Raw genomic sequence first — 25,564 nt, forward strand, 5'->3', positions numbered from 1 at the left:
GATGTATAAAAAAAAAGAGTATATATTCAAATAGGTTTATGGAGAATTTTGTGTTGGTCGTTTTAAGGACTCCATGAGTGTCTTTGGTTAGTTGTTTGTGTTATAACACTTATGTTTAATTGTCTAGAAAATCTCAATTTTTTGTTTGACTTTTTTTTAAGATATAAATGTGATTCTATACTTAAAACAATAAATTATAACTTTTGTGTTTAATAATTACGGTTGAATAAACAATTGAAAAAAATTATTTTTTTGTCAATTTTATCCTTCATTCTTATATATTGTATATTATTGTCTTTTTTATGAAATTTTTGGTATTCATTATTCATATAAAATTTTTAATCATTTTTACTAATATGGTGTTCTCTTTTATAGAATTTTTCTGTTATTTTATTTTGTTTGATTTGGTACAATTTTGATCGTGGGTTCTTGAATTAAAATGTACTTTGTTTATCATTGTTAATTTTTTATAATATAAATTATTGATCCAATTAAAAAAATCAAATTAAATAAAAGAGAGTACACAAAAAAAGTATTGAAAAATTATGACAAAAAAATATTAAATGTCAACAAATAAATTTATGTTCTTTTAAAAAAAATTATAGTCAAAAGAGTGTTGAAAACAAATGTGGTTTTGAATAATATAAATCCATGTCTTTTTTTAGTAATTTTTATCTAAACATGATTTTAAATAATATAATCTAAACAAAAATGACCAAACATAAATAATGTTAATATTAACTTAGCTTCTCATCAAAATCAAATTTAAAAAATTAATTTGGTGCAAACTCTTTTTGCAAACTTTAATCTACAAACTCCTTTTGCAAACTTTAATCTACCCACACACCACATCTCTTGTTATATCCGTGGTTCTTTTTCTTTTTATGGTTATTTTCTTTGCTTTTCTTTCTTTCGTTCTTATTTTATTTTATTTTTAACTGTAGTTCTTTAATATGCATGAGAATGTAGAAGCAGTAGCGCACTTTTAGTTGTGCACAAAGTAATCGAGTTTATTAGTAATAATTTTTAAAAAAGGAATAGATTATTAAATGATACTAAAAAATTTACTGATAAAAAAAAATTTAAAAGATATTAACGATAAATAAACTTTTAAAAAATTTTAATACGTAACAAAAAGAATTAAATATCAAATAAATATTTTAAAACAATAATTTTAAATATTTATATAAATATTGTTACAAAAATTTAGACTAAATGAATAAGCTGTTTATTAAATACGAAATTTTGTTTTATCATTTGTAGAAAATATAGTATTTATTAATTATTTTTGTTGTATTTTCAAATGATTAAGAGGTTGTTGTCCAGAGATCTTTTTGTCTTATTCGAAGAACAAGAGCCGCTCGCAAAAAAGAACATATATAACTTGGAAAATAATGTATACACACACCAGATGGGAAAACATATATCGTTATCTAAAAGATACAGATATGTAATAATCTATGGTTCAATTAACCTTTATAATAGGTGATTGCGTGATTTAACGAATTTTGGTTTTACTGAACAAAGATATGCAATTTTACTGCGAGTGACCGAGTGTTAAAGTTGGGAGATCAAATCAGAATTTTAGGACAAAAACGAAAATGCTTGATAACAAAACAAAAATAATAAAAGATAATTAAAATTTGTTTATTTAATATTTATTAATTATTATAATAATTAATAAATACTAAATAAAATAAGTTTTTACTGTTTTTTATTTTTTATTTTTTTTAGCATTTAGATGTTGCAAAAAGGTTTTGTTTTCTAGTTGAAGGTTAATTCCATCCGACAGAATTACATTAGTTATGATGACTCAGTGGTGCATCAATATCCCTCCATTAAATAATGGATAAGTTAAAGAGAAACAGCGCATATTGGTTTGAGAGGTGAACTCTTCACTGGGCAAAGATACGGCGGGTGATAAACTAAGAGCGTTTTTGGTAAAGGAAAGAAAAAACGTAGGTAATGGAAAATCGATGAATAAATTATACGATTCGTTTGTTCTGGTGATAAAACTATAGGCAAACGCGAGAGGCATGAGATGCGAGAGAGCGTGATGATAAATTCAAACAGTTTTATTGATAGTAATAAGGAGATCGAGCAAGCACACAATGCATTTAGGTCTCAATCTCGGAGTCACACCATACATAATCAAAGTACACCACTTTTATTTATTTATTTATTTTAAATTAGGATATTTTATTTATTCTGAGCAGTGCCAGTGGCCACACACTTGACATCATAGGAGCTGTGATGAAGAATCAGAGCTGGTGCTTACTGCTTAATTGCAATTCTTCCTGCTCCTCCTGCCGCAGTTGTTTTCGTTGTCGCTGTCACTCTCACTGCTGTCACTCTCGCTGCTGCTGCAATCGCTGTTGCGGCCGGACAACCCATCCTTGATCTTCTGGAACATGCCCCTGCTCTTGTGCTCCTTCTCGCTTCTTCCATTACTGCACCTCCCGCTGCCGCTATTCGCGGTGGTCTTTGTCTGGCTGTGGTAGTAATCAGTTTCAGTGGTTTTGTTGGTCGCAACATACCCTCCTCCACTGTGGGATGTCATGTTGGTTTTGTTGCTACCATGGCATTGGGATTGGATTCCCCCATTGTTGTGGTGGTTAGCACCGCCACAGGCTTGGGTATGGGTATGGGATTGGGTGCATCCTTTGTGGAGGCTACCACCATAGCCTCCTCCATTGTTGAGGTGGTTAGCACCGCCACAGGCTTGGGTATGGGTGTGGGATTGGGTGCATCCTTTGTGGAGGCTACCACCATAGCCTGCTCCATTGTTATGGTGGTTAGCAGCACCATAGCCTTGGGTATGGGCATGGAAATGGGAGCATCCACTGTGGTGGCTGCCACCATGGCATTGGGAAATGGTATGGGTTTGGGTGGCTCCAATGTGGTGGTTGCTGCTACCATGGCAGTGTTGCTGGGCATGGGTGGCAACTGGCACCATTGTGGTGGCCTTTGAACACATCTCAGAAACCTTTTGCCCAATGGATGATTGGGTCTTCTGCTGGGAGCAGGTTTCTTGGCATGTTTTGTAGCACTGAACTGAGGTCATGGCTAAAAGCTTATTGCTGTGTAGTGATTACTTGTTTGTTTAGTTGGTTGGTTGCTTGTGATTTTTGAACGAGGGTCTTAATATGTATTTATAGGCAGGGATTGCCCATCGGGTTTTGTTTCCGATCTCTATCTCTACCTCTATGTAATCTAATAATTATACTCAGGAATCTCCTTTTTTTTTTTTTTTCTCTCTGATTAGTCCAACAATAATTAAAGTATCTTCTAAAAAAATATTATTTATATATTAAAATCAACTAATAAAATTAATTATTATATATTTTAATATATATATATATATATTAATACATATTTTATTTTAATAATTAATTTTGACGATTAAATTTAAAAAAAAAATTAGAGATGTTAAAATAATATTTTTTTATTTATAAAATATATACTCTCCTCTTTTATAATTTTTAAAAAACTTACTCTTTAATTTATTTTAAATTTTTTGTGATAATTAACATTAATTTTACCCATTTTAAAAAATAAATTATTTTTCTATAAAATTACTCTTTAACAAAAATTTATTTTTTACCCATTTAAAAAATTTATTGAAGAGTATTTTAAGAAAAAATAATTTAATTATTAAAAAAATTTTAAAAACATATTTTGAAAATAATACAATTTAATTAATAAAAAAATAATTTGTTAAAAGATATTTTGGTGAACAAAATTTAATCGCAAAAAAATAAAATTTATTAAAAAATATTTTTATAAACATAATTGATTTTTTTTTTGAAAAATGAGTAAAATTAATATTAATTAACACAAAAAATTTTAAATGAAACAAAGAGAGGCTTCTAAAAGTTATAAGAAAAAAATATATATAATTTACAAATAAAAAAAATATTATTTTAACACCTTTTAAAAAAAGAGAGTGAAATTTTCTCTTCAATTTAATATACAAACTAATAAGGTTGAGTATCTTTTTTATTGTATTCTATCATGTCCTTACTTTTTTGCCTACTTTTTTTTTCATCATCACTTCATTTCTGCCCACCGAATATGTGCCAAATTAATTTCCTTCCAAAGAATAAAATAATGAGAAAGTCTTAAACATCTAATATAAAAAAATATTTAAAATTTTATAATTTAAATCTAAATAAAAGAAGATGCTTGTTTCCATACATAATTAATTAATACGTATCAACATTCAAACCGATAAAAAATTAGATGAATACAAAAATGTCATATAAATTAATTCAATTATCATTTATCTTTAATTTTTTTTAAATATTATACCACTAGATATATTGAAATATTCTTACTAATAATTATAAAAAAATAAACATATCCTTTTAAATATTTTTGTTAAAAAACTAAATAATCCTTTCTTATTAATATGACAAAAGTATTCCTATAAAATTAAAAAATTCAAATAATTAGATTAATCGTCTTTTGTCTTCCATCTTCATCTGCCGCCAACGTACACGACTATTTCTTCCCAGCACAATCCTTCACCTCCGACATGCCCGCGAATGCGTTCTCGACCAGGGGCGGAGCTAGAAATTATTTTGGGAGGGACTAATATGAAAAATATAAGATAAGAAGAAAGAAAAATTAAAAATTAAAAAGGGGGTTAAACTAAAAAATTAAAAACTTATACATACACCTTATTAGTTTAGGGGAGAGCCATTGCCCCCCTTGCTCATAACGTGGCTCCGCCACTGTTCTCGACAGTAGCAATGCCATCAACACCGGTCACAACCGCGCTAACCTGGACTTCTTCATCTGCTCTAGCTTTCCATGGAACCTAAAAAGATGATGGTGAACAATGAACAACAATATTTTTTTATCAATAATATTTTATTTTAATTTTTTTATTATATAAGGATATTTTTTCACACTAATAAAAAAATATTTAATTTTTTAACAAAATTATTTTAAAAGATATATTTTTTTTATAATTATTTATAAAGATATTTTAATATATATGGTAATATAATATTTTTTTAAAAAATTAAAAATAAATACTTATCAAGATAATATAGTCTATGTAGTATTTTTTTTATTCGTTTAAGTTTTTATCGTACAAATATGTATTAATTAATTATCGTACCAAAATAAACACTTAAAAAATATTTAAAATTTAAATTTAACATAAATCTATTTATAAAAAGTTTTATAACAGAATTGTTCTACAATTTATTATAATATTAGCTAAAATTATATTATAGAATTCGTTCTCCAATACTATTCTAAAATAAGTTTTAGATATGACAGTACAATCAATATAGAAATCGTTTAAGGTGGAGAAACTTGAAACTGATTCTTACACTTTGTTTGTTTGATGATTTTGGAAAAAAAGAAAATGGGGGAGAAGAAAAGGGATGGAAAATTTAATTTTTTTTATCAATAAAAAAATGAAAGAAAAATAAAAAAGTACGTATGAAAAGAAATATGATTAATGATGTAGAGTAGTTTTTATGATTCTTTTAGGAAATTATTTATTTATATATATTTAAAAAGAATGATATATATTTTTATTTACGACATTAAAAGACAACAAAAAAAGATAAATTCAAAAAAATATTATTGTTCATAAAGATAATATTTTAAAATTCTTAAATGTAATTGGGATCATTTTTTTTATTTTAAAAATAATTTAAATATGTCGGTATATTATAATTTATATATAATATAAAGAAGGGTATTAATATAATTTTACTTGTTTATAATTTTTTCTCTTCTTATTTTTTCTTTCATCCAAACAAAGAAAAATTTTCCTCCTACATTCTTTTCATTCATTTTCTCTTCAAAACAACATAAAAAAAATAACTTTTTCTTTCATTTTCTTTCCTTCTATTTTCTTTTCTTTCATTTTCTTTCCTCTCATTTTTTATCTTCCATTCAAACAAAGTGTAAAGGACTAGAAAAGAATATTCTAATTTAATGGCCTATATTAGTGCCGTACATAAAATATATAAATTTGCAAAATTCTACTTTAAAGTTGTACTAATTATGAAAGGGCTTGTTAAATTAAGCAACAAATTGATGAAATATTTAAAAACTAATTATATCCTTTGATTAATTTTTTAGAAAAATTAAAGAATTTTTTTAATATTATGAAGAAATAGTATTTTGGTATCATTATTAAAAGATTAAAAAGTTTTTTATTTTTAAAGTTTTTTAATTGTATTACAACTTAAAATTTGATTTCTATTTTAAAATATTAAAATATCTATAGAATTCATATTAAAAGACTAAAATATTTTTTAATTAACATTAAATTTAAAATACCAGAATATTCTTTATGTAATAATTTTAAAATTACTATTATATATGAATAAATAATATTATTTGATTTATTAGTAATTATAAATTTTAATTTAATATTAAAAAGGTTAAAACATTTAAAAGTTAATTTTAAAATACCAAAATAACCTTTTTTAGCATTAACCTTAAAAAACTAAAATACCATTTTAGAATAAAAATTACTTAATTGTATTAGAAATTGTAAATTTAACATTCAAAACAATTAAAATATTCATATAACAAAATAACATTTTAAGGTTATTCTAAAAAAAATTAAAATACCATTATAGATTAAAGTCATATTGTTTGATCGTATTAGAAATGAAAAATTTGAATTTGATTTTAACAAGACTAAAATACTCATTTTAAATGACTAAGGTACCCTTTTTAAAGCCAAATAAAAAGTAATTTTTTTGTATTAATTTTAAAAAATATTAAAATATCCTTTGAGTTTAAACATATTTGATTGTATTAGAAATTAATATTTAAATTTCATTATAAAAAGACTAAAATTTACAAAAAATTCATTTTAAGAGAATAGAAAATTTTCTTAACATTAATTTTAAAGAAATAAAATTTTTTGTTATAATTATAATAAATTTTATTATTATTGATATTAATGCGTAGTACATTAATTGCTATCATTATAATAATTATTATTAGTGTTATTATTGTTAGTTTTTATTACTAACACATTTTTAACAAAACTGTTTTAGATTTTTTAGTGAAATTGTTTTTAGAAATGAGCAACTGATTTAAATTTGCAGTATTTATCTTATTAATGATGTTGACATGTGTAGGGAATGATATTGACTCCTTAGAAATATGAGTTTTGAATTTTCTTTGAACACAAATGATGGTTATATGAAAACGGTAGCCATGTAAAAGTTAATTACTTGTTTATCATATTTCAAAATGACTCTCATAAGTTTTACATATTTTTAATTTATCCTAGTTCATTTATATAAGAACCTTAAAATACTTTCCTCACGCTAGAAGCTTCCATCAATATATAGTTCTTTATTGGGATATCCTATAATCCTTACCTATGCCAAGTGCCAACCCTCACACATGCAATCTTACTTCCTAATATTTGAGAAATTATTATTCGGTGATACTAGTTTAGGGCTAAAAAATTTTGTTATGAAAATATCATTGGAGATGTATTTTAAGATGAGATTGAGTGGTGTTCTTTTCCGTTGTGGTAGATCCTCTACTTTTCACCGTGTCCGAGAAGCCTTGTTAATTTTTTTTTTTAAATTTATGCATGTTTATTTTGCGGTCAAAGAATTTGAATATGGAATAGATGATGGTGTTTTGACTGGAAATGAAAGAATATTGTGTATTACTCCTGGATAGACATGTCAGATACAAGATCAATATGCAAGGAGTGTGTTACCTGTTACACGTGGAGGGTGTGAAGAGACGTGGCACGATCTAGTTGAACGGAGTAGGAACCACGTGGAAGACGTGCTGACTTAGCACGTCAGGGGCGTGGTGACGTGGCTGGTAGCACGTGGGGGGCGTGCTGACACATGACAAAGCGTGGTTAGTTGAAGCAGTCAGCACGTTGGGGGCGTGGTGAATGCTCCTCACTATATAAGGCAGAGTTCAGTATCATTTTCAATATGAATAAGAGTGTGTGAGTGTTCTTTGAGTCTGTTTGTAGTGTAATAGAGGGTACCGCAAACTTGGTGGTGTATCGCAACGGTGAGATAATACGTAATACTCATGAGGGAATGAGGTTTGTGTGCCAGAATCCATTTTCATTTGTGGTTCCATGCACCATGACGTTAATGGAGCTTCAGAACGGTCTCTGTCAAAGCATGGAGAACGGTACGTTAATGAGAGTGAGCAAAATTCTGTACTGGAATCTGGTTGTAGTTTTTGGTGGTCTAATACAGTTTGATACCATGCCAATCACTGATGAAGGGAGTATGCGGAATATGTTTCAAATTCACCGGCAGACTTAGATGCGACAGCCACAGATTGAGCTGTATGTTGAGTTTGAAACCGTAGAGGCAAGAGGGATTCAAAATGATTTAGATATAGAGGATGATAGAGCTGTAGTGTACGAGTGATGCGTGAGCATCTTGTCTATCTTTTCCTAGTGAATTTGCACTTAAATTGTTGAGTTTAATCAAGAATTAATTATATTTTAACCACTATGGATGCTACTTTGAGTCTTTTGCAATTTTGTTTATTGTAGGTAGCATTCGGTGGAATTTGATGGAGTTTCTGTAGCACGAGAATCAAAGGAGATGACTGCGAGAAACGACGCGCACGCATGCCTGACGCGTGCGCGTGATCTGGAAGTATCCATGGTGACGCGTACGCATGACTGACGCGTACACGTGATTTGAAGATTTGTTCAGCGACGCGTCCGCGTGACTTGTGAAGAAGACTAGCGACGCGTACGCGTGATTGACGCGTACGCGTGACTGACGCGTACGCGTGACGTGCGCGATTGATAAACACATATTTTATGATATATTTTGTGCTTAATCTGAGTGATTTATTCAATCCTTCACTCACTTATTCATATTAATTGTATGGTTTTACTTTCCCCTTCCTTATTATGTGATGTATGTGAAAAACATGTTTCTTATGCTTTAAAATTAATTATTTTAATTACCTTTATTTCCATTCGATGCCGTGATTAGTTTGTTGAGTAGTTTCAGATATTCTAAGGCAGAATGACTTAAAGGATGGAAAAAGAAACGTACAAAAATGGAAGGAAAGTGCAAAACGGAGTTTTGAAGAAACTGTCATCCACGCGATCACATGGACGACGCGATCGCGTTCCAAGAGCGAAGAAGCAGCGACGCGGCCGCATGGCTGACGCGACCGCGCGACTTGAGGGAATCGCATACGACGCAGACGCGTGACCGACGCGACCGCGTGATAAGAAGAACTCCAGATGACGCGACTGCGTGACCCACGCGGACGCGTGACAGAGGCCACGCACCAGAAATTGCAGAAAACGCTCATAGCGGATTCTGAAGCCCTTTTTGGCCCAAATCCAAGTCCAGAAGGCATAGACCAGAGGTTATGAAGTGTGGGAATGCATCCATTCAGGGAGTCTCCGAATTTTTAGTCACTTTCCATGATTTAGGTTTAGTTTTGAGAGAGGTTCTCTCCTCTCTCTCTTTAGGATTTAGGATTTCTCTTAGTTTTAGGAGTGACTCTCAATCCCAGGTTCAATGTTCTTTTACTTTATGTTTATTACTTATTTTCATATACTTGAATGCTTGCTTGTATTAGTTATGTTGCCTAATTGGCCTATGCCACTTTCATGATGATTTTCTTATTTAATGATATTTGAGGTATTTTAGTTTATGATTGTTCCTTTTTATTATTCCCAATCTGAAGACATTTTCATTCCTGTAGATTTAATTTCCTTCCTTTTGGTTTTGGTTAAGAAATCAGTAACTCAGGAGTTATCTTAGCTCAACATAATTGATAACTGTTATCTTTGCTAATTGGACTGAACTTCAATAATCCCAACCTTTTCTTAGAAAATAAATAGGATTCGAAGGTCAACTAATTAGTCCCTTGACTTTCCTTTGCTTTAGCAAAGGTTGACTAAGTGGGATTAAGATTCAACTTTCATTATTATTGATAAGAATAACTAAGTCTGGATTTCCAATTTCTTCTACCTTGCCAAAGGGTTTGCTTTACAGTATTTATTTATTTTAATTATCATTTAAGTTATTTGCCATATTTACTCCTCGTTCTCAAAACCCCAATTTACCTTTTTCATAGCCAATAATAAGAACATACCTCCCTGCAATTCCTTGAGAAGATGACCCGAGGGTTAAATACTTCGGTTATCAATTTATTTAGGGGTTTGTTACTTGTGACAACCAAAACGTTTGTATGAAAGGACTTTTGTTGGTTTAGAAGCTATACTTGCAGCGGGAATTTATTTTGAATTCTAGACCACGCAAAAGTTCTCTCATCAAAATGGCGCCGTTGCCGGGGAATTGCAAACGTGTGCCTTATTATTGGTTATTGTAAATATTTTTCAAAAAAAAATTTTTCCTTTTTCGTTAGTTTTTGTTTTTATTATCTCTCACTACTATGAACTCTCACTATCATGGTTGGAACAATCAAAGATGGGATGAGCCACAAGGATTTGATCAACCCTCATGGCAACAACCACCTCCAATGGACTATCAACAACCATTTTGTGATGCATATCAAGGCAATGGCTATGGTGAGCACTCTTTGGACTACCAATAAGACCCACCATATGCCTATGAACCCCCTCCTCCTCAACACAACTTTGGACCACCACACTCACAAGCCAACTACAACCAAACACCACCATATGACCCTAACCCGTATCCACCATACCAACCACCTTATGAGCCAAATGAACCATACACAGAACCACCACCTTTCCAACACAACTACTCTCATGAACCACCACTTCAATGTTCACCATCTCCATATCATTATCAAGATGAACCACCTTCCTATTATGAACCCTCTCTCCCAACCAATGAATCCTCATATCCACCTCAACCTCCAATGGATGACAGACTTCGTGTTATTCTTCAAAGGCAAGAAAGTATGAATAAGAGTGTGTAAATTTCGCGGCCGCCTTAGGCGAGTTCGTAAATATAATAGCTTCCCAATATCTGAGCACTCAAAGAACTCCCATGGCTACATGTGGAGAATCAAAAGAAGAGCAAAGCATGAAGGAAACACTAGAAACTTCGGTGGACAACGAGGAACATGACTTTGTATTGGAACAAGTAGAGGAAGCCATAATAGTTGCAGAGGAAGAAGTGGTTGAAGACTTAGGAGATGCTGAACCTCCATGGGAAAGTCAAGACATAGAGCCTCCTTCCAAGACGGTTGCAATTGATGTTGAGGAGGGTGTACAACCTCCAAGGCATATCATAGCTAAAGACTTTGAAAAGGTTGATCAAGAGATGGAGATTCAAGAAGAAGAAGCACACCCTCCTATGCCCTTGGTAAGCAATGAAGAGGAGATTGAATTGGAAGAAAGCTACCAAGAGGAAGAGGTTGAAATTGAAGAAGCTTGCAAAGAGGTGGTAGTTATCAGAGAAGAGCACAAGGGAGTGGAGCTTGAAATTTCATTAAAAATATCTCCCCCTAAGTTGCCATCATCCTTCACAACATTCAAGTGGAGTAAGAAGAAGATGGCCAGTGGTAAGAATTGTCCTGCAAGGTTCATCATGGTTGGAAGCTCAAAGTTTAAACGCAAAGGTTGGTGTAAAGCTCAACTGAATGGGTCTAGGAAGTTGTTTGGCCGCTTACGTGAGAATTCAGACTGCTTGCCACCCGGATGGAACAATATTGCTCAACCAAAAGACGGGTGCAAAGGCAAGGTCTGAGACCCCGGAATCCATTCTACCAATCACCACTCTTGGGGTCTTGTCACTTGCTTTAACTTGCTTGAAGGCTTTCTGCGCCTAGTTTGGGATCCCGGAGGCTATTGGAAGTACAAACATTGGTGGGGATTCCTGGATCAATACAAGCACAAGCCACCCTAGCAGGAAGCTCATCAATGTCCAACTTAAGGACTATAACTAAAAGTGCTAGGTGGGAGACAACCCACCATGGTATGATCGTTCATTTTGCAATTTTAATTTTATTTAGTTTTGTTTGTTTTTGAGATTTATTTTATTTTATTGAACCTGGAATCATGCATAGCATTCACATTAAGCACTGCATTTGCATCTGCATATTGCATTTAAAAAAAATGGAAAACCACGCACGCGACGCGGCAGCGTCGCTGACGCGTCCGCGTCACTAGTGCGTTGGGAAGAAAAGAATTGAACAGAGAGTCACGCGAGAGCGTGGCTGGAGACGCGCCTTTAGCATACTTTGACCCCACGCGACCGCTTCATGTGGAACTTTGGCCTGCCACGCGTTCGCGTCACCCACGCGGCTGCGTGCCATGAAAATCGACGTCAAAAAGGTGCATGGCCGAAAGTTGTGCTGGAATTGGGCTGGACTCGTGCTAGAAGCCCAAGCCCTCCCACGTGAATGTGTGCCCCACGCGGCAGCGTCGTCTTTCAAAAATGGCCATCCACGCGATCGCGTCACCCACGCGACCGTGTCACCCAGATTTTTGGCAAAATAAGATTTTGAACAGAAAGTTGTGCGAGCGCGCGGCTGCCCTCGCGCCTGTAGCACGAATTCACTCACGCGACCGCGTGCCCCACGTGGCCGCGTCACTTGACAATAGCGCCAACCGCGCGAACGCGTCACTCACGGGTTCGCGTCGCCAGCGTCGCACACCTTAACCTAATATGCCAAAATATTTTATCTTTTCTTCCCCAATCCTAATTTTTCCTCCCTCCTTTCTTACTTACTTCTTCTTCCCTTCTTTCCCTTCTCATTTCTCTTATCTTTCATTTTCTTTTACTTAATTGCATATTTTCATTCATTGCATTATTTTCATTGGTGTTGGAATTTTATTTGGGTCATTGTTTTTTTCTATATTTTTGTGGATTATTTGACAATTATATATTACTTTTTAAAGGAATGCTTGCATGTCCAATTTAATACTTTCAAATCGCTTATTTACCATGCATGCTATGTGTTTGTGAAAACGCCCGTATGGCATTGTGCACTATTTTTAAGATTTCTTCTAATCTATTACTATAAATGCTTGCTTTTCACAAAACCCTTTTTTTATATTTTATCAATTAAATATAATTGTTATTACAAACATGATTGTTAGTTTGAAAGACTTGGTAACCTAACTTGGACATTGAATGCTTGATCTATGCTTCTCATGCCTTTGCCAGCATGCCAATAAACATCTTGCATTTAACTGTCATCACATGCACTTACTATAATTCCATTGATGACTTTTCACATGTAGTCATGACCATGTGTTAACATCATTCTTCTTTACTGTGCATTGATTACCACCTTTCCCGCTCTCTTCCTTGCTGGATCCCCTAGTTTTACTTGTTACTTTCCTTTTTCCCCTTTCAGAATGGCCACCAAGAAGGGTAAAGAGAGAAAGCTACTCCCAAACCACCGGCAAGGAAAGGAACACAAAAGAGCACTAACTGAGGAACTACAACCCCCGTCCACCTGCACATCTCAGCATGCACCGAGGACGGTGCAATCTTTAAGTGTGGGGAGGTCGATACCGATCTCCACGGGTTAGTTAGTCCCTTCTCAACACCAATTTTTGTTTTTCATTGTTGCATTTGCATGTTTGATTGCATGTTTATTTTTTTTTGCATATTTTACCACTTGGTTAAAGTAATATTTTCTTTTTCAAGAAATTTTTATAGTATTTCACTAATTTGAATAAAACTTTTTGAAAAACTTATTTGAAGAATATTATTTTGGAACATAGCTTAGCTCGAACACACACAAACCAGTGAGATTTGAGCCTATTTGATTGGTTGCATTCTATCAACCAATATTTATTTTGATGTGTGTTTCTCTCTCTAAAATTGTGATTTTTGTCTTGCTTAATTCTATATTTCCATTGTTTGATGTATGCATGCACTGATATGATACCTTTGTTTCACTAAGCTTACATACCCATATGGCCTTACCCTTTCATTATCCTTTGCAAACCAATTTGAGCCTAATATACCCATTTGTTCTTTACTTTAGCTCATTACTAACTCTAAGTGGAAAACAATAATGTCCTTAATTTGAATCCTTGGTTAGCTTAGACTAGTAAAAGTGCTCATGATTTAAGTGTGGGGAAGTTGGGTTTGAAATTATTTGGTTTGAATAATTGGGTGTTGTATATTTTAGTGAAAATGTGCAAAATAATAGTTGAGCACATATTATTGCATTCAATACTTTAATCATATCCATTGAAAAAAAATAAAAAAAAAGAAAAAAAAAGAGCAATTAATAAAAGGGGACAAAATGCCCCAAAGTAAGTGTTGGTATTAATGCATATGTACTAAACTCAATGTTAGGATGCATGAACATGTGGAAAGCACAGTTAATGGGAAGTTAGATTTTGCATTTTAATTAAATGGATTGTCTTAAGTTAGGTGGGAAGTTTATGTTAATTAAGGATTCAAATTTTAGTCCACTTGGCCAAATACAATCCTACCTTGACCCTAACCCCATTACGACCCTTAAAAGACCTCTTGATTTGTGTATTGGTGCATTAAATTTTTGTTGATTGTTAGATGAAGAACAAGCTAGAGAAAGCAAGATTAGTAGAGAATTGAGAGAATTGACCCTAGACACTTGAGAGTTAGAATGATATACACTACCAAGTAAGGGTTCAGTGCTTAATTCTATGTTCCCTGCTTTTATGAGCTATCTTCTTCTTGCAAGTTCTTTGTATTGTATTTTGTGATTTGAATTAGTGAAATCCAGTTCATATTTATTCTTGAAAGATTTATTTACTTTTTCACCAAGTAGGTAGAAACATTTTTTGCATTTAGTTGCATTCATAGGTTGCATCTCATACATTCTATCATTCCTCTTCATCTCTTTATAGTTTCTCTTGAGCTTAGCATGAGGACATGCTATTGTTTAAGTATGGGGAGGTTGATAAACCTCTATTTTATGGTTTATCTTATGCTCAATTGAGTGGTTTTTATCAACTCTTTACTCACTTATTCATACAATTCGCATGTTTTACATTTTCCTTCCTGATTTTGTGCTATGATTGAAAACATGCTTCTTTGATCTTATATTTTCTTGTTATTAATCCTCTCTTATTACCATTAGATGCCTTGATATGTGTGTTAAGTGTTTTCAGATATTATAGGGCAGGAATGGCTTGGAGGATGGAAAGGAAGCATGCAAAAGTGGAAGGAATACAAGAAGTTGAAGAAGTTGTTAAGCTGTCCAACCTGACCTCTTCTCACTCAAACGGCTATAACTTTAGCTATAGAGGTCCAAACGACGCGGTTCCAGTTGCGTTGGAAAGCTAACATCCGGGGCTTCGATTTGATATATAATATATCATAGTTGCCCTGATGCTAGGCAACGCGAATGTGTGATCTACGCGGATGCATCACATCTGCGAACATTAATCCGCGCGGCCGCGTGGGCGATGCCTCCGCGTTACTTGGCCGCGACCTGTACGGACCAAAAAGCGTTGGAAGTGACTTCTGGGCTGTTTCTGACCCAGTTTTCAGCCCAGAGAACACAGATTAGAGGCTATAAAGTGGGGGAATGCATCCATTCATAATCATGCTATTCATAATTCACTTTTTATTATTTTAGATGTAGTTTTTAGAGAGAGAGGCTCTCTCCTCTCTCTTAGGATTTAGGATTATGATTTTTAGAAATTAGGGATTTATCTCATCTTTACATCAGGTTCAATATTCCTTTATTTTGACTTCTCTTCTACTTTGAGATACTTTAATGTTTTTATTTTATGTTTGATTTATGTTGCCCAATTGGCTTATGAATATTTTCCATGTTAGATTTTACTGCTTTGAATGAATATTATTTGAGGTATTCCAGATATTTATGATTTTACTTAACTTTTTACATTATTGGCTTTAATTGATTAACTGGAAGCTCTTGAGTTATCAACTATTCATGATTGATTGTTATGTCGGTTAATTAATTTGAATTCCACTAACTCTAGTCTCTCCTTAGGAGTTGGCTAGGACTTGGGAAATCTAACCAACTGATTCACTGGACTTTCCCTTGCTTACACAAGGGTTAACTAAGTGGGATTAACTTTCATTCTTATAGGAGTAACTAGTATAGGACTTCCGAAATTTCATATCTTGCCAAGAGTTTCTTTTACAGTTATTATTATTTTATTTTAAGTGACATTCAACATACCTTTTACCTTAATCCAAAACCCCAAAACACACTTTTTCATAACCAATAATAAGAACATACCTCCCTGCAATTCCTTGAGAAGACGACCCGAGGTTTAAATACTCGGTTATCAATTTTAAGGGGTTTGTTACTTGTGACAACCAAAACTTTTGTACGAAGGGATTTCTGTTAGTTTAGAATCTATATCTACAATGCGACTATTTTTATAAAATTCTTTACTAGAAAAAATCCTAACGTCAGCGATCTGCAAAATTTACCAAAATCGATGGCGTGGATTTTGGGCCACGTTTTGACCCAGTTTCTAGCCTAGAAAACACAAATTAGAAGCTGCAGAATGGACAAATCAAGTGGTCCCCACCCATCAGCTGAAGACTTGTTAATTAATTCAAATTTAAATTCAAATCTTAATTTTTAGGAAAAGATATTATTTTTAATTTTAGAGAATTAGATTTTAAAATTTATTAGGATTAGTTATAAATAGAAACTCTGTACATTTAGATAAGAAACACATTTTTACTAGAACCCTTATTTTTCTTATCTGAACCATAAGCAACTAATCCTTCATTGTTAAAGTTAGGAGCTCTGTCTATTTTCATGGATTGATTCGTTTGATCTTTTTAATTTAATTCATGTCTTGATTTATATTTCAATAATTGTTTTCGTTCTTTATTTTATGAATATGGATGGAACGGAAGTATGACCCATGTTATAATTGAGTTCTTGTAAAACTTGAAAAAGCTCTTTACTTGAACAACAGCTTGAAAACATATTATACTGAATTTCTAATTGTTTGTATTTAACGGGATACGTGACATATAATCCCCTTATTTGTGGATAATTAGGATTATTTTGGCATATAAACTAGAAATTGATCATCACCCTCTAATTGGAATTAATCGACTAAGGAATTGGCAATTAATGAATTTTAGAGGAGACTAGGAAGGTCTAAGGAATTAGGGTCTAGTCACATATAGTTTGCCATGAAATTAAATCTTGCATGATTAAAATAATTAGTAATAAAAGTTAATCCAGAAATTAGATAACTCTGAAACCTTAACTGCTTTCTCAAATATCTTATTCCCAACTCATTGCTGCTTGCTTTCTGAAATTTTTAAAGTACTGTTTAATGCTCTTTGAATCTCTCAAAACCATTTTCTCCTTGCCTAACTAATCTTATCAAACGCTATTGTTGCTTGATCCATCAATCCTCGTGGGATCGACCCTTACTCACGTAAAGTATTACTTGGTACGACCCGGTGCACTTGCCGGTTAGTTTGAGGGTTGTAAAATACCGCACCAACGAGGGAATGAATAGTGACAGCGAAGAGGACTTCGAAGCCACTTATGAAGCCGGCGACGAAGACGAGGACGGTGATGTGGGTGTTGAGACAGCAGCGGAGAATATAGTGGTTCATCCCTCGATCAGTCAACTGATGAACGTGCCACCTTTTATGCGTGAGTTGGATCTTGACGTCATGCATGCTCCGGAATTTCCGGAATATGCAAACATAGGTACGTGATGACTGAATAATACATTTTTGTTAATTTATACTTTGGATTGATTAATGAACGATGATTTTCCCTTTCTGTAGGCATTGCTGATCCTAAGGACAGGGAGTTTCGGATTGGAATGGAATACAGTTCTAGAAAGTTGGTCATGGCAGCAATTAGAAGTTACACTATCACTAGAGGAGTTGACTACGACATGTATGAATCTGAGCCACCGCAAAATGCAAGATGTATGGGCGTGGGTGCGATTGGCTTATTCGAGCCAGCTTGATACGAAGAAAAGGTTGTTGGGAGATACGCATATACAACGGTAGGCACACGTGCACAATGGGATTGATTTCACAGGATCATTCCAAGTTGGACTCGGATACAGTTGCTGAGGCTATAAGGCCATTGGTCAAGACTGACCCGTCCATCAAGGTGAAATCTATAATAGCAGAAGTCCAGTCAAGGTTCAATTATATCATCAATTACCGAAAGGCTTGGTTGGTAAAGCAGAAGTCCATAGCGGAAGTTTTTGGTGGTTGAGAGGATTCTTACCAAGCCTTGCCATGGTGGCTCTCAGTTATGGTTTAGAAGATGTGTAGGTCAGTTGTCCAACTAGAAACACACCCACTGTACAACGCGAATGAGGAGGCGCAAGGGGTAAAAATACTTTATCGCATATTTTGGAGTTTCAATCCATGCATTAGGGCATTTAGGCATTGCAAGCCCCTAGTTCAGGTTAACGGCACACACCTATACATAAAGTACAAATGTATACTTCTGGTCGCTGTTGAACAAGATGGGAACCAGAACATTGTGCCTATCGCTTTTGCCTTGGTGGAAGGGGAGACAGCTGATGCGTGGCACTTCTTTCTCAGAAATCTGCGAATGCATGTTGTTAGAAAAGACGGTGTGGGTATGATCTCAGACTGGCATGAGTCAATTCAGGCAGCAGTAAATCGTTCCGAAGGTGACTGAAAACCTCCAAGAGCATGGTGGATGTTTTGTATAAGGCACATCAGCAGTAACTTCCTAAGAGCATTCAAAGTCCCTCACTTGCAAAAGCTTGTTGTCAATATTGGGTATTCAAGAACGGTGGAGGAGTATAACATCAACTATAAGAGGTTGGAAGAGCGAGGCGAGGCATATGCCAGGCGGTGCGACGCCATTGGACTTAGACATTGGGTATTGGCATTCGACGAGGGACATCGATGGGGCCATATGATGACGAACCTTGTCGAGTGCATTAACTCAGTGTTGAAGGGTGCCCATAATCTACCTGTGTTGGCACTAGTCCGAGCAACATATTATCGGTTAAATGAATTTTTTATGTCGAAGAGTGCCGAGACTCACGAACGCAAGCGTGCTGGATTTACTTACTTTGTATTTGCACAACAGCGGATAGAGACAAATATGCAACAGGATGGGAATATGGTTGTGCACCGTTTTGACAGACAGAATGAGGTATTTGAGGTGCGCAAAATGACTAGCGAAAAGGTGTCAGTTGTTGATCTTGCGCGACGGACGTATGACTGTGGGCACTTTCAAGTGCAACAACTACCATGTCGCCATGTTATTGCTTGCTGTGCTAACCAGCATCTCGATTGGTAGCTGTATATGCATGACTTGTACAAGATAACAGAGGTTCGTAAGGTATATAGATTTGAGTTCACACCGTTAGGTGATCCCGAGACATGGCCTGCATATGAGGGACCCACATTGGTCGCTAATCCCGCCTTGAGGCGAATGTCGAAAGGTCGCCCAAAATTGACCAGATATTTGAATGAAATGGACTCACGCGACATGTGTGGTCCTCAGATATGCTGTCTCTGTAGTGCTCAGGGTCATAGTCGGAGTCGATGTCCTCAGCGTGCTGGACCGAGTGGTGCGGGTGAATGATTTTTATTTTCATCGTGTTTGTATTTTTTAATTTGCGTTTTGTCAGTTGATGTTTTTTTTGTTAGTCGTGTTTGTATTTTTAAATGTGCATTTTGTCAATTCATGTTTTTTTTATGCTGGTCGTGTTTGTATTTTTAAATTTGAGTTTATCCATTAATGTTTAATGTCAGGTTAATATTAACATTTACTACTTTCGTAAAGCAAATATACAAAAGATTAACTACGAATTACATAGGTCAACATACAGAACATTAAATATGAATTACATTAAACCTTAGGATTAAATCTAAAAACCCTAAACCCAAGCTCACTTCTTTCGAGCCAACTAGTTCAGTCCCTTACCCATCATGCCCTGACCTGGCCGCGACGGAGTATACCTATCAGGCAGATTTCGCTCCGTCCGTAGGTCATATGGGTGACATGAAACTGAGTCATCCACACCTGGAGTGGCCGACCCACCTGCATCTGTTGGAGCGTCGGACCCACCTGCTTCTGCAGGAGCGGCCAACCCACCTACCTCTGCTGGAGCAAATGCACCGGGGTTGTACTCGTCAACAACTGTGTATGTCCGCTGAAGGAAACCACTATCACACGACACACCCCCTGACATGTGGTCGGAAGCAGGACCCCGCAAACCATGGCCCATACATACTGATGCCCTATGTGGATCAGCCGACCCTGACGGTGAATGCATAGCACTAAACTCTGACCAACCACCCAAACTAGCGTTGGGCCAATTCTGTAGTTGCTGATCTCCATGACCACTGACGGAGAAGTCAAACCAATCATGACCGGCTGGAATCGTCAGTAGGGCTGATGCAACTGGCCGGACTGGTATCTCAGCAAGTGAAAGGGTATGTCTCGGTACGGGCGTAATACACAGCATTCGCTCCCATGCCCAAACAAACAACAGATTAAGAGGGCCATCCATCTCCTTTGTATCATATCGTGATGCACGACATAGATCTCTGTAAAGATGTGCGAGACATGCTGACCCCCAACTATAAGTATGGATCCGTTCGAAATCGCGATGCAACAGTAGATACTTCGCGTGGGCATATCCGGTCGACTTATCTGCGAATAGGGTCGACCCTAACATACAGAAACTCTGACATCTGACGTATCTCCTTACGGACTCTTCAGTGTCCAATGGCACCGCATCTCTGATACGTCGAACCCAACCCAGCTTTATATAGGATTTCGAATTTTGACTGAGTACTGGTTCACGTCCGAATATTGCGATGCTCTGACTCTGAACGAAGTCGCTACTACTATCAGTCCATCCACTAACAGGCTCTCCATCAATGGGTAGGCCAAATATATGATCGATATCTTCCAATGTCACTGTAACCTCACCCACCGACAATACAAAAGTGTGAGTCTCTGGCCTCCACCTTTCAACTGGAGCAGTTAATAAGGGATGAAATCCTCTTATCACCCTAATCCTAGATATGTGGTAGAATCCCATGGCGCGTAAATAGTTTTCGACCATCGAGTTCCACGTTTGTGGCGGATCCAGTTTACACACCAACAAATTCCTCTTAGGCTGCATCAACAAAAATATATTTGTTAGATTAAATAAATAATAAATATCCATTTATTAATATACAAATATTAGCATATTTATTTATAAAATATATGTATTCATTTAATAATATTTACATATTTATTTTAATATTTTATTTGCTAAAATAATTAACGTATATTAACATATTTATTATTTAAAAAAGTGTATCTATTTATTTATTAATATACAAACTGTTTATTAATTAAACTCACATAAAACTAATTTTATTCTAACAAAAATAATAAAAACATTAAATATATTTTTTCTTTAAATATTATATACACTTTTTTTAAATAAATATAAATGACTGATTTTTTTTCAAACGTCAAAATATTTATTTTTTTATATTTAATAACAATGTATATTTTTTAAATAATTATATATTTATTATTTTAATATTCATGCATGTTCGAACAAGCTTATTAATTTTCAAAAACTCCCGATATTTATTTTTTCATTAGTATATTCATAACAAAAATTATAAAATATATTCCATAATAAATTTTTTATAAAACAGAAAATTAATCCAAAAATAACAAAAAAATTATATTCTAACATATTAAATAACAAAAACTAAAATTAAATACATAATAAAAAAATAATTTACCAACTTACATATATTGGATGATCCAAATAATTTATAATATGTTCTTTCGAAGCAGTATAATTACGAACCATTTTTAAATATAAATACAAAATAATTTTTTTTCACCCTTCTTCTTTATGTGCTTCGAATCCTCTTTCTTCTCCCCAGCAACCCTTCAATCCTTCTCTGAATATCACACTCTATATGCATATACTGGGTGAGGCTCTCCTTTTATAGAGCCATATCAACCTTTGTTGTTTACCGGGGTGGAGGAGCTGTCCCCTGCATGCAGACAGCTTCCACCATGCCTACCCCGTGTTACAGGCACATTGGGAATTTGCAAAGCCTGCTTCACCACGCCCCCGGCGTGCTGTCAGGGATCTCTGCATGTGCGCCATGTCACCACGTCTCCGGCATGTTGTTGAGGAGCTGACACGCTTTTGACGAGCGCCGATACCATGCCCCCTGCGTGTTGACTGTGACATCCATACAGCTGCAAAACACCACTCTCCCTAATATTCCGCCAATACACCAATCAGCTTTCCATATGAAAAAGAAATTCTGTCATTTTGCACAATGCAAGAAAGAAAAAAATTTTAATTTTTTCTGAAAATGAATCTCGTTAATAACGAGAAAGCCTTTCTTTATTTTTAAAAAAATATAAAATTAAATCGTTAACTGTGAGAAGTATTTTTTGTTCATAAAAAAAATGAATGCACAATGTTTTGATATGATATTTTGAAAAAAAAAACAAATAGGTCCTTGACCTTTTGATCCGTAGACATTTAAGTTTTCGAGAATTTGAAAATACATTTAAGTTCCTAATATTTTTAAAACTTAGATATATTAATCCTTCATGTTCACTTGGGTCTGTCAGACTTAACGGAAAAATCAAACGTAACTCACGTTGTACTAACTTGGTTGATACGGATGCACACGTGAGAGAGTTTTTAAAATTGAACAAATTAGACTCAGGGATCAATATGTCCAGATTTTGAAGAGATCAGAGACTTAAATGTATTTTTAAATCCTTAGGGACTTAAATGTCTGTAGACCAAAAAATCAGGGATCGATTTGTCCCTTTTTCTGATATTTTTGATAGTTTGTTGAGAGCAAAAAACTTACTTTATCGGTTTGATTAGCCAAATTTGATTTTTTGTTTTGTGCAAAATATCCATAAGTTAATTTTATTTTTGAATAATTTCGTTGAAAAAATGATTAAAAAATTAATTCTTATCTTCCTATATAAAGAAGCTAACCCAGTGAATTAAAAACGTATTCACTTTCTCCCCTTTATAATTTGTGATTTCTGTCATTTCTTTCATCTCAGCTTAATGTTTCATAGTTCTTTAGTTTATGTGTCATAGTTCTTTAGGTTCGGTAGATGTAGAAACTTTGTGTTGTTAAAGTAATAGAAGTCAATGGAAATTTATGTGTATATTTTGATGATGAGGTTATACCATATACGATCGAAGGTATAAACTTTTAAAGTGGCCTTTAAACTTGTAATTGATCATTGAACTCGTTCTTGAACTTAAAATTGTCCCTGTCTCTGAACTTAACAACGGTCATCTCTCAGGTATTTTTTGGTGACGGATTGATAATGTGATTGGATGGAGACCACTTTTTGAAGCTGAAGATGAAGGTGAACTTGGAGAAATCTTTTAGCTTATGCTCTCTTTTCCTTTTCCTCTCCCCGAATGTCACCATAGCGAGCTCTCCTCTTTCCTCGACAGCACCACCTCTGTGGTAGGCGACCAGCGCGAAAGCGGAAGAAGGCAGACCAAACTGTCAAATTTTAAATATTTTCTGATAAATTATTTCAGATAATCGATGATCACACAATTCTCGACATTTTCAAGAACATCGAAAGAGATAAGAGAGAAGATAGCTTAGTGGTGGGAGAGAACTTGGGGCGGCAAGGACGGGAGTATGTCTGAAAGTGAGATCTGGTGCTCTCGTTGAAGAAAGAGAGGTCAATTTTGGAAATGACGAGGTGGCAACGGGTGGAGTGGAGATCGAAGGAGGAAAGGGAGGAGAAATACAGGGCATGGATCTCCGACTATGAGAAAGTTATAGTGTCTATTCGAGCCAAGGATTCTATGTTGAGAAATTGTTGCTGCTGCTAGAATGGCGGGGCCGGCAACTGCGAGGTAGCTGTAGGGATTAGGAAAAGAAGAGATTTCGTGAGAGACAAAGGCACAATAAAACCAATATATTAAATCCCTTTTAATACTTAAAATAACGTTGTTTTAGTTGTATTTGGGGACCAAAAAGGATATGTCAACATTTACAAGTTCAGCATGGTCTCCGTTCAACCACACCATCAATCCACCGTTGGAAAATACCTCAGGGACAACCGTTGTTAAGTTCAGAGACAAATTTGGGACAATTTTGTAAAGTCCGGTTAAATTGTAATTAATAAAATAATTATAATCCAAAGAGATTAAGAAATTAAAATTTATAATTTGAGGAAGTAAAAATATTTAGAATACAAATTAAAATATTAATCTTAAAGATTTTGGCCCGAAATTGGGCTAACGGACTAAAACGGTTAAATCGGGCCCATGTTGGGCCTAAGAACTCAAACCCAATCACTTAAAACCCTCGCCACACTCAGCAAAGTTTAGAATTTTGCTTGAGAGAGAGAGAGAGAGAGAGAGAGAGAGAAGAATAGTGGGGAAGAAGCCCTAAAACATTATTCATTGTCATCTTCTTTCGCTCATAACTTTCAATCTGTAGCTCCAATTGAATAGCCGTATATGGCCATACATTCGTCTCAAAATTACTTGCCCATTTTGCTCTCTTTGTTAATTTCGCATTTTTCGTTTGAGTTTTGAGAGAATCTCGAATTTTTTCTATTTAGGGGAGGCTCAATCGTGAGTTATAACGGGGGTTTGACCCAAGTCTATGAGAAATAAGGCAAAGAATCTTTTTTTTTTATTTTGTACGAATTTGAGTTATGAACATAGTGTAAATGTTGTGAAAATTGAATGTGGTTAGATGAAATTGGATTGGGTTAGATTGCATTGATGCAGAATGGAATAGTTTGGTGCAAATTTGGTTTGAAATTGAGTGGAGGATCCCTTTGGTGTGGCATTGGTGGAGTTTGAGCTGGTGAAGATCGGAAATTGTTGGAGATGAGCTTTTCGAGGTTGAAACCAGTCTTTAAGAGGTACATGTTTTAGTTACGAGTTATGTGAATACCTAGGTTAATTGTCCCTAAGATAGGATTGAATGAAATTTGGTTGATGTTGTGTTAATTGGTGGTGAATTGTGAATTGAGTGGTTATTGATTTGAATTGAATATAATTTGTGATATTCTTGATTATGATGTCAACTAGTATGAAAAATTGGGCCGGAGGCCGAGATAGGGTGAGATATCCCCTATGAGGTAAATCACGGTAAGTAATGAATGTCAATGAGTAAATTGTTGTTGGATTGATAAAGATTTAGATGTATGAGTATTGTGCATAAGGTTTTGAGTGGATATAGTTAATGAACTACGTTAAATGAGTTAAAATTGTTGTGATTAGGCTTCGAGTAGTTGAGACTTGATGATTAAGTATTTGGCATATTTAGAAATGGTAATTGAGTGTTTTAAACCAAGTTGGATTTGATAATTTGTCAAAATGAGCATTGTGCAATATTTGGTAAAAATGAGTTTTTGACCAACTTCGACGGGGTATAACTTGGCGCTCAGAGTTTGTATTTCAACGAAATTTATCTTTAGTTAAAGGTGGTGATGAGAGATTTAAAATGGTTCAAGAATGATTGAAAACTAAATTTTGTAGAGGAAGATATGAGTGATTAAAAGTTGGTGTTTTATAGAATTCGAAGAGTTTGTTGAAAACAAAAAGTTCTGGGATGGATTCTCACGCACACAATAGTGCCAACGCACGGAGCAGAAT

General features: G+C 34.5%; 1 protein-coding gene across 1 annotated transcript; it reads right to left on the reverse strand.

The window, feature by feature from the left end:
- Positions 1–2,054: 2,054 nt before the first annotated feature.
- LOC130967447 (uncharacterized) lies at positions 2,055–3,131 on the reverse strand. The gene has a single exon (XM_057892301.1). It carries the CDS (start codon positions 3,062–3,064, stop codon positions 2,282–2,284), a length of 783 nt encoding a protein of 260 aa, XP_057748284.1. The 5' UTR covers positions 3,065–3,131; the 3' UTR covers positions 2,055–2,281.
- Positions 3,132–25,564: the final 22,433 nt, after the last annotated feature.

Source organism: Arachis stenosperma, chromosome 3 (genome assembly GCF_014773155.1).
Source record: "Arachis stenosperma cultivar V10309 chromosome 3, arast.V10309.gnm1.PFL2, whole genome shotgun sequence".
NCBI classification, from domain to species: Eukaryota; Viridiplantae; Streptophyta; class Magnoliopsida; order Fabales; family Fabaceae; genus Arachis; species Arachis stenosperma.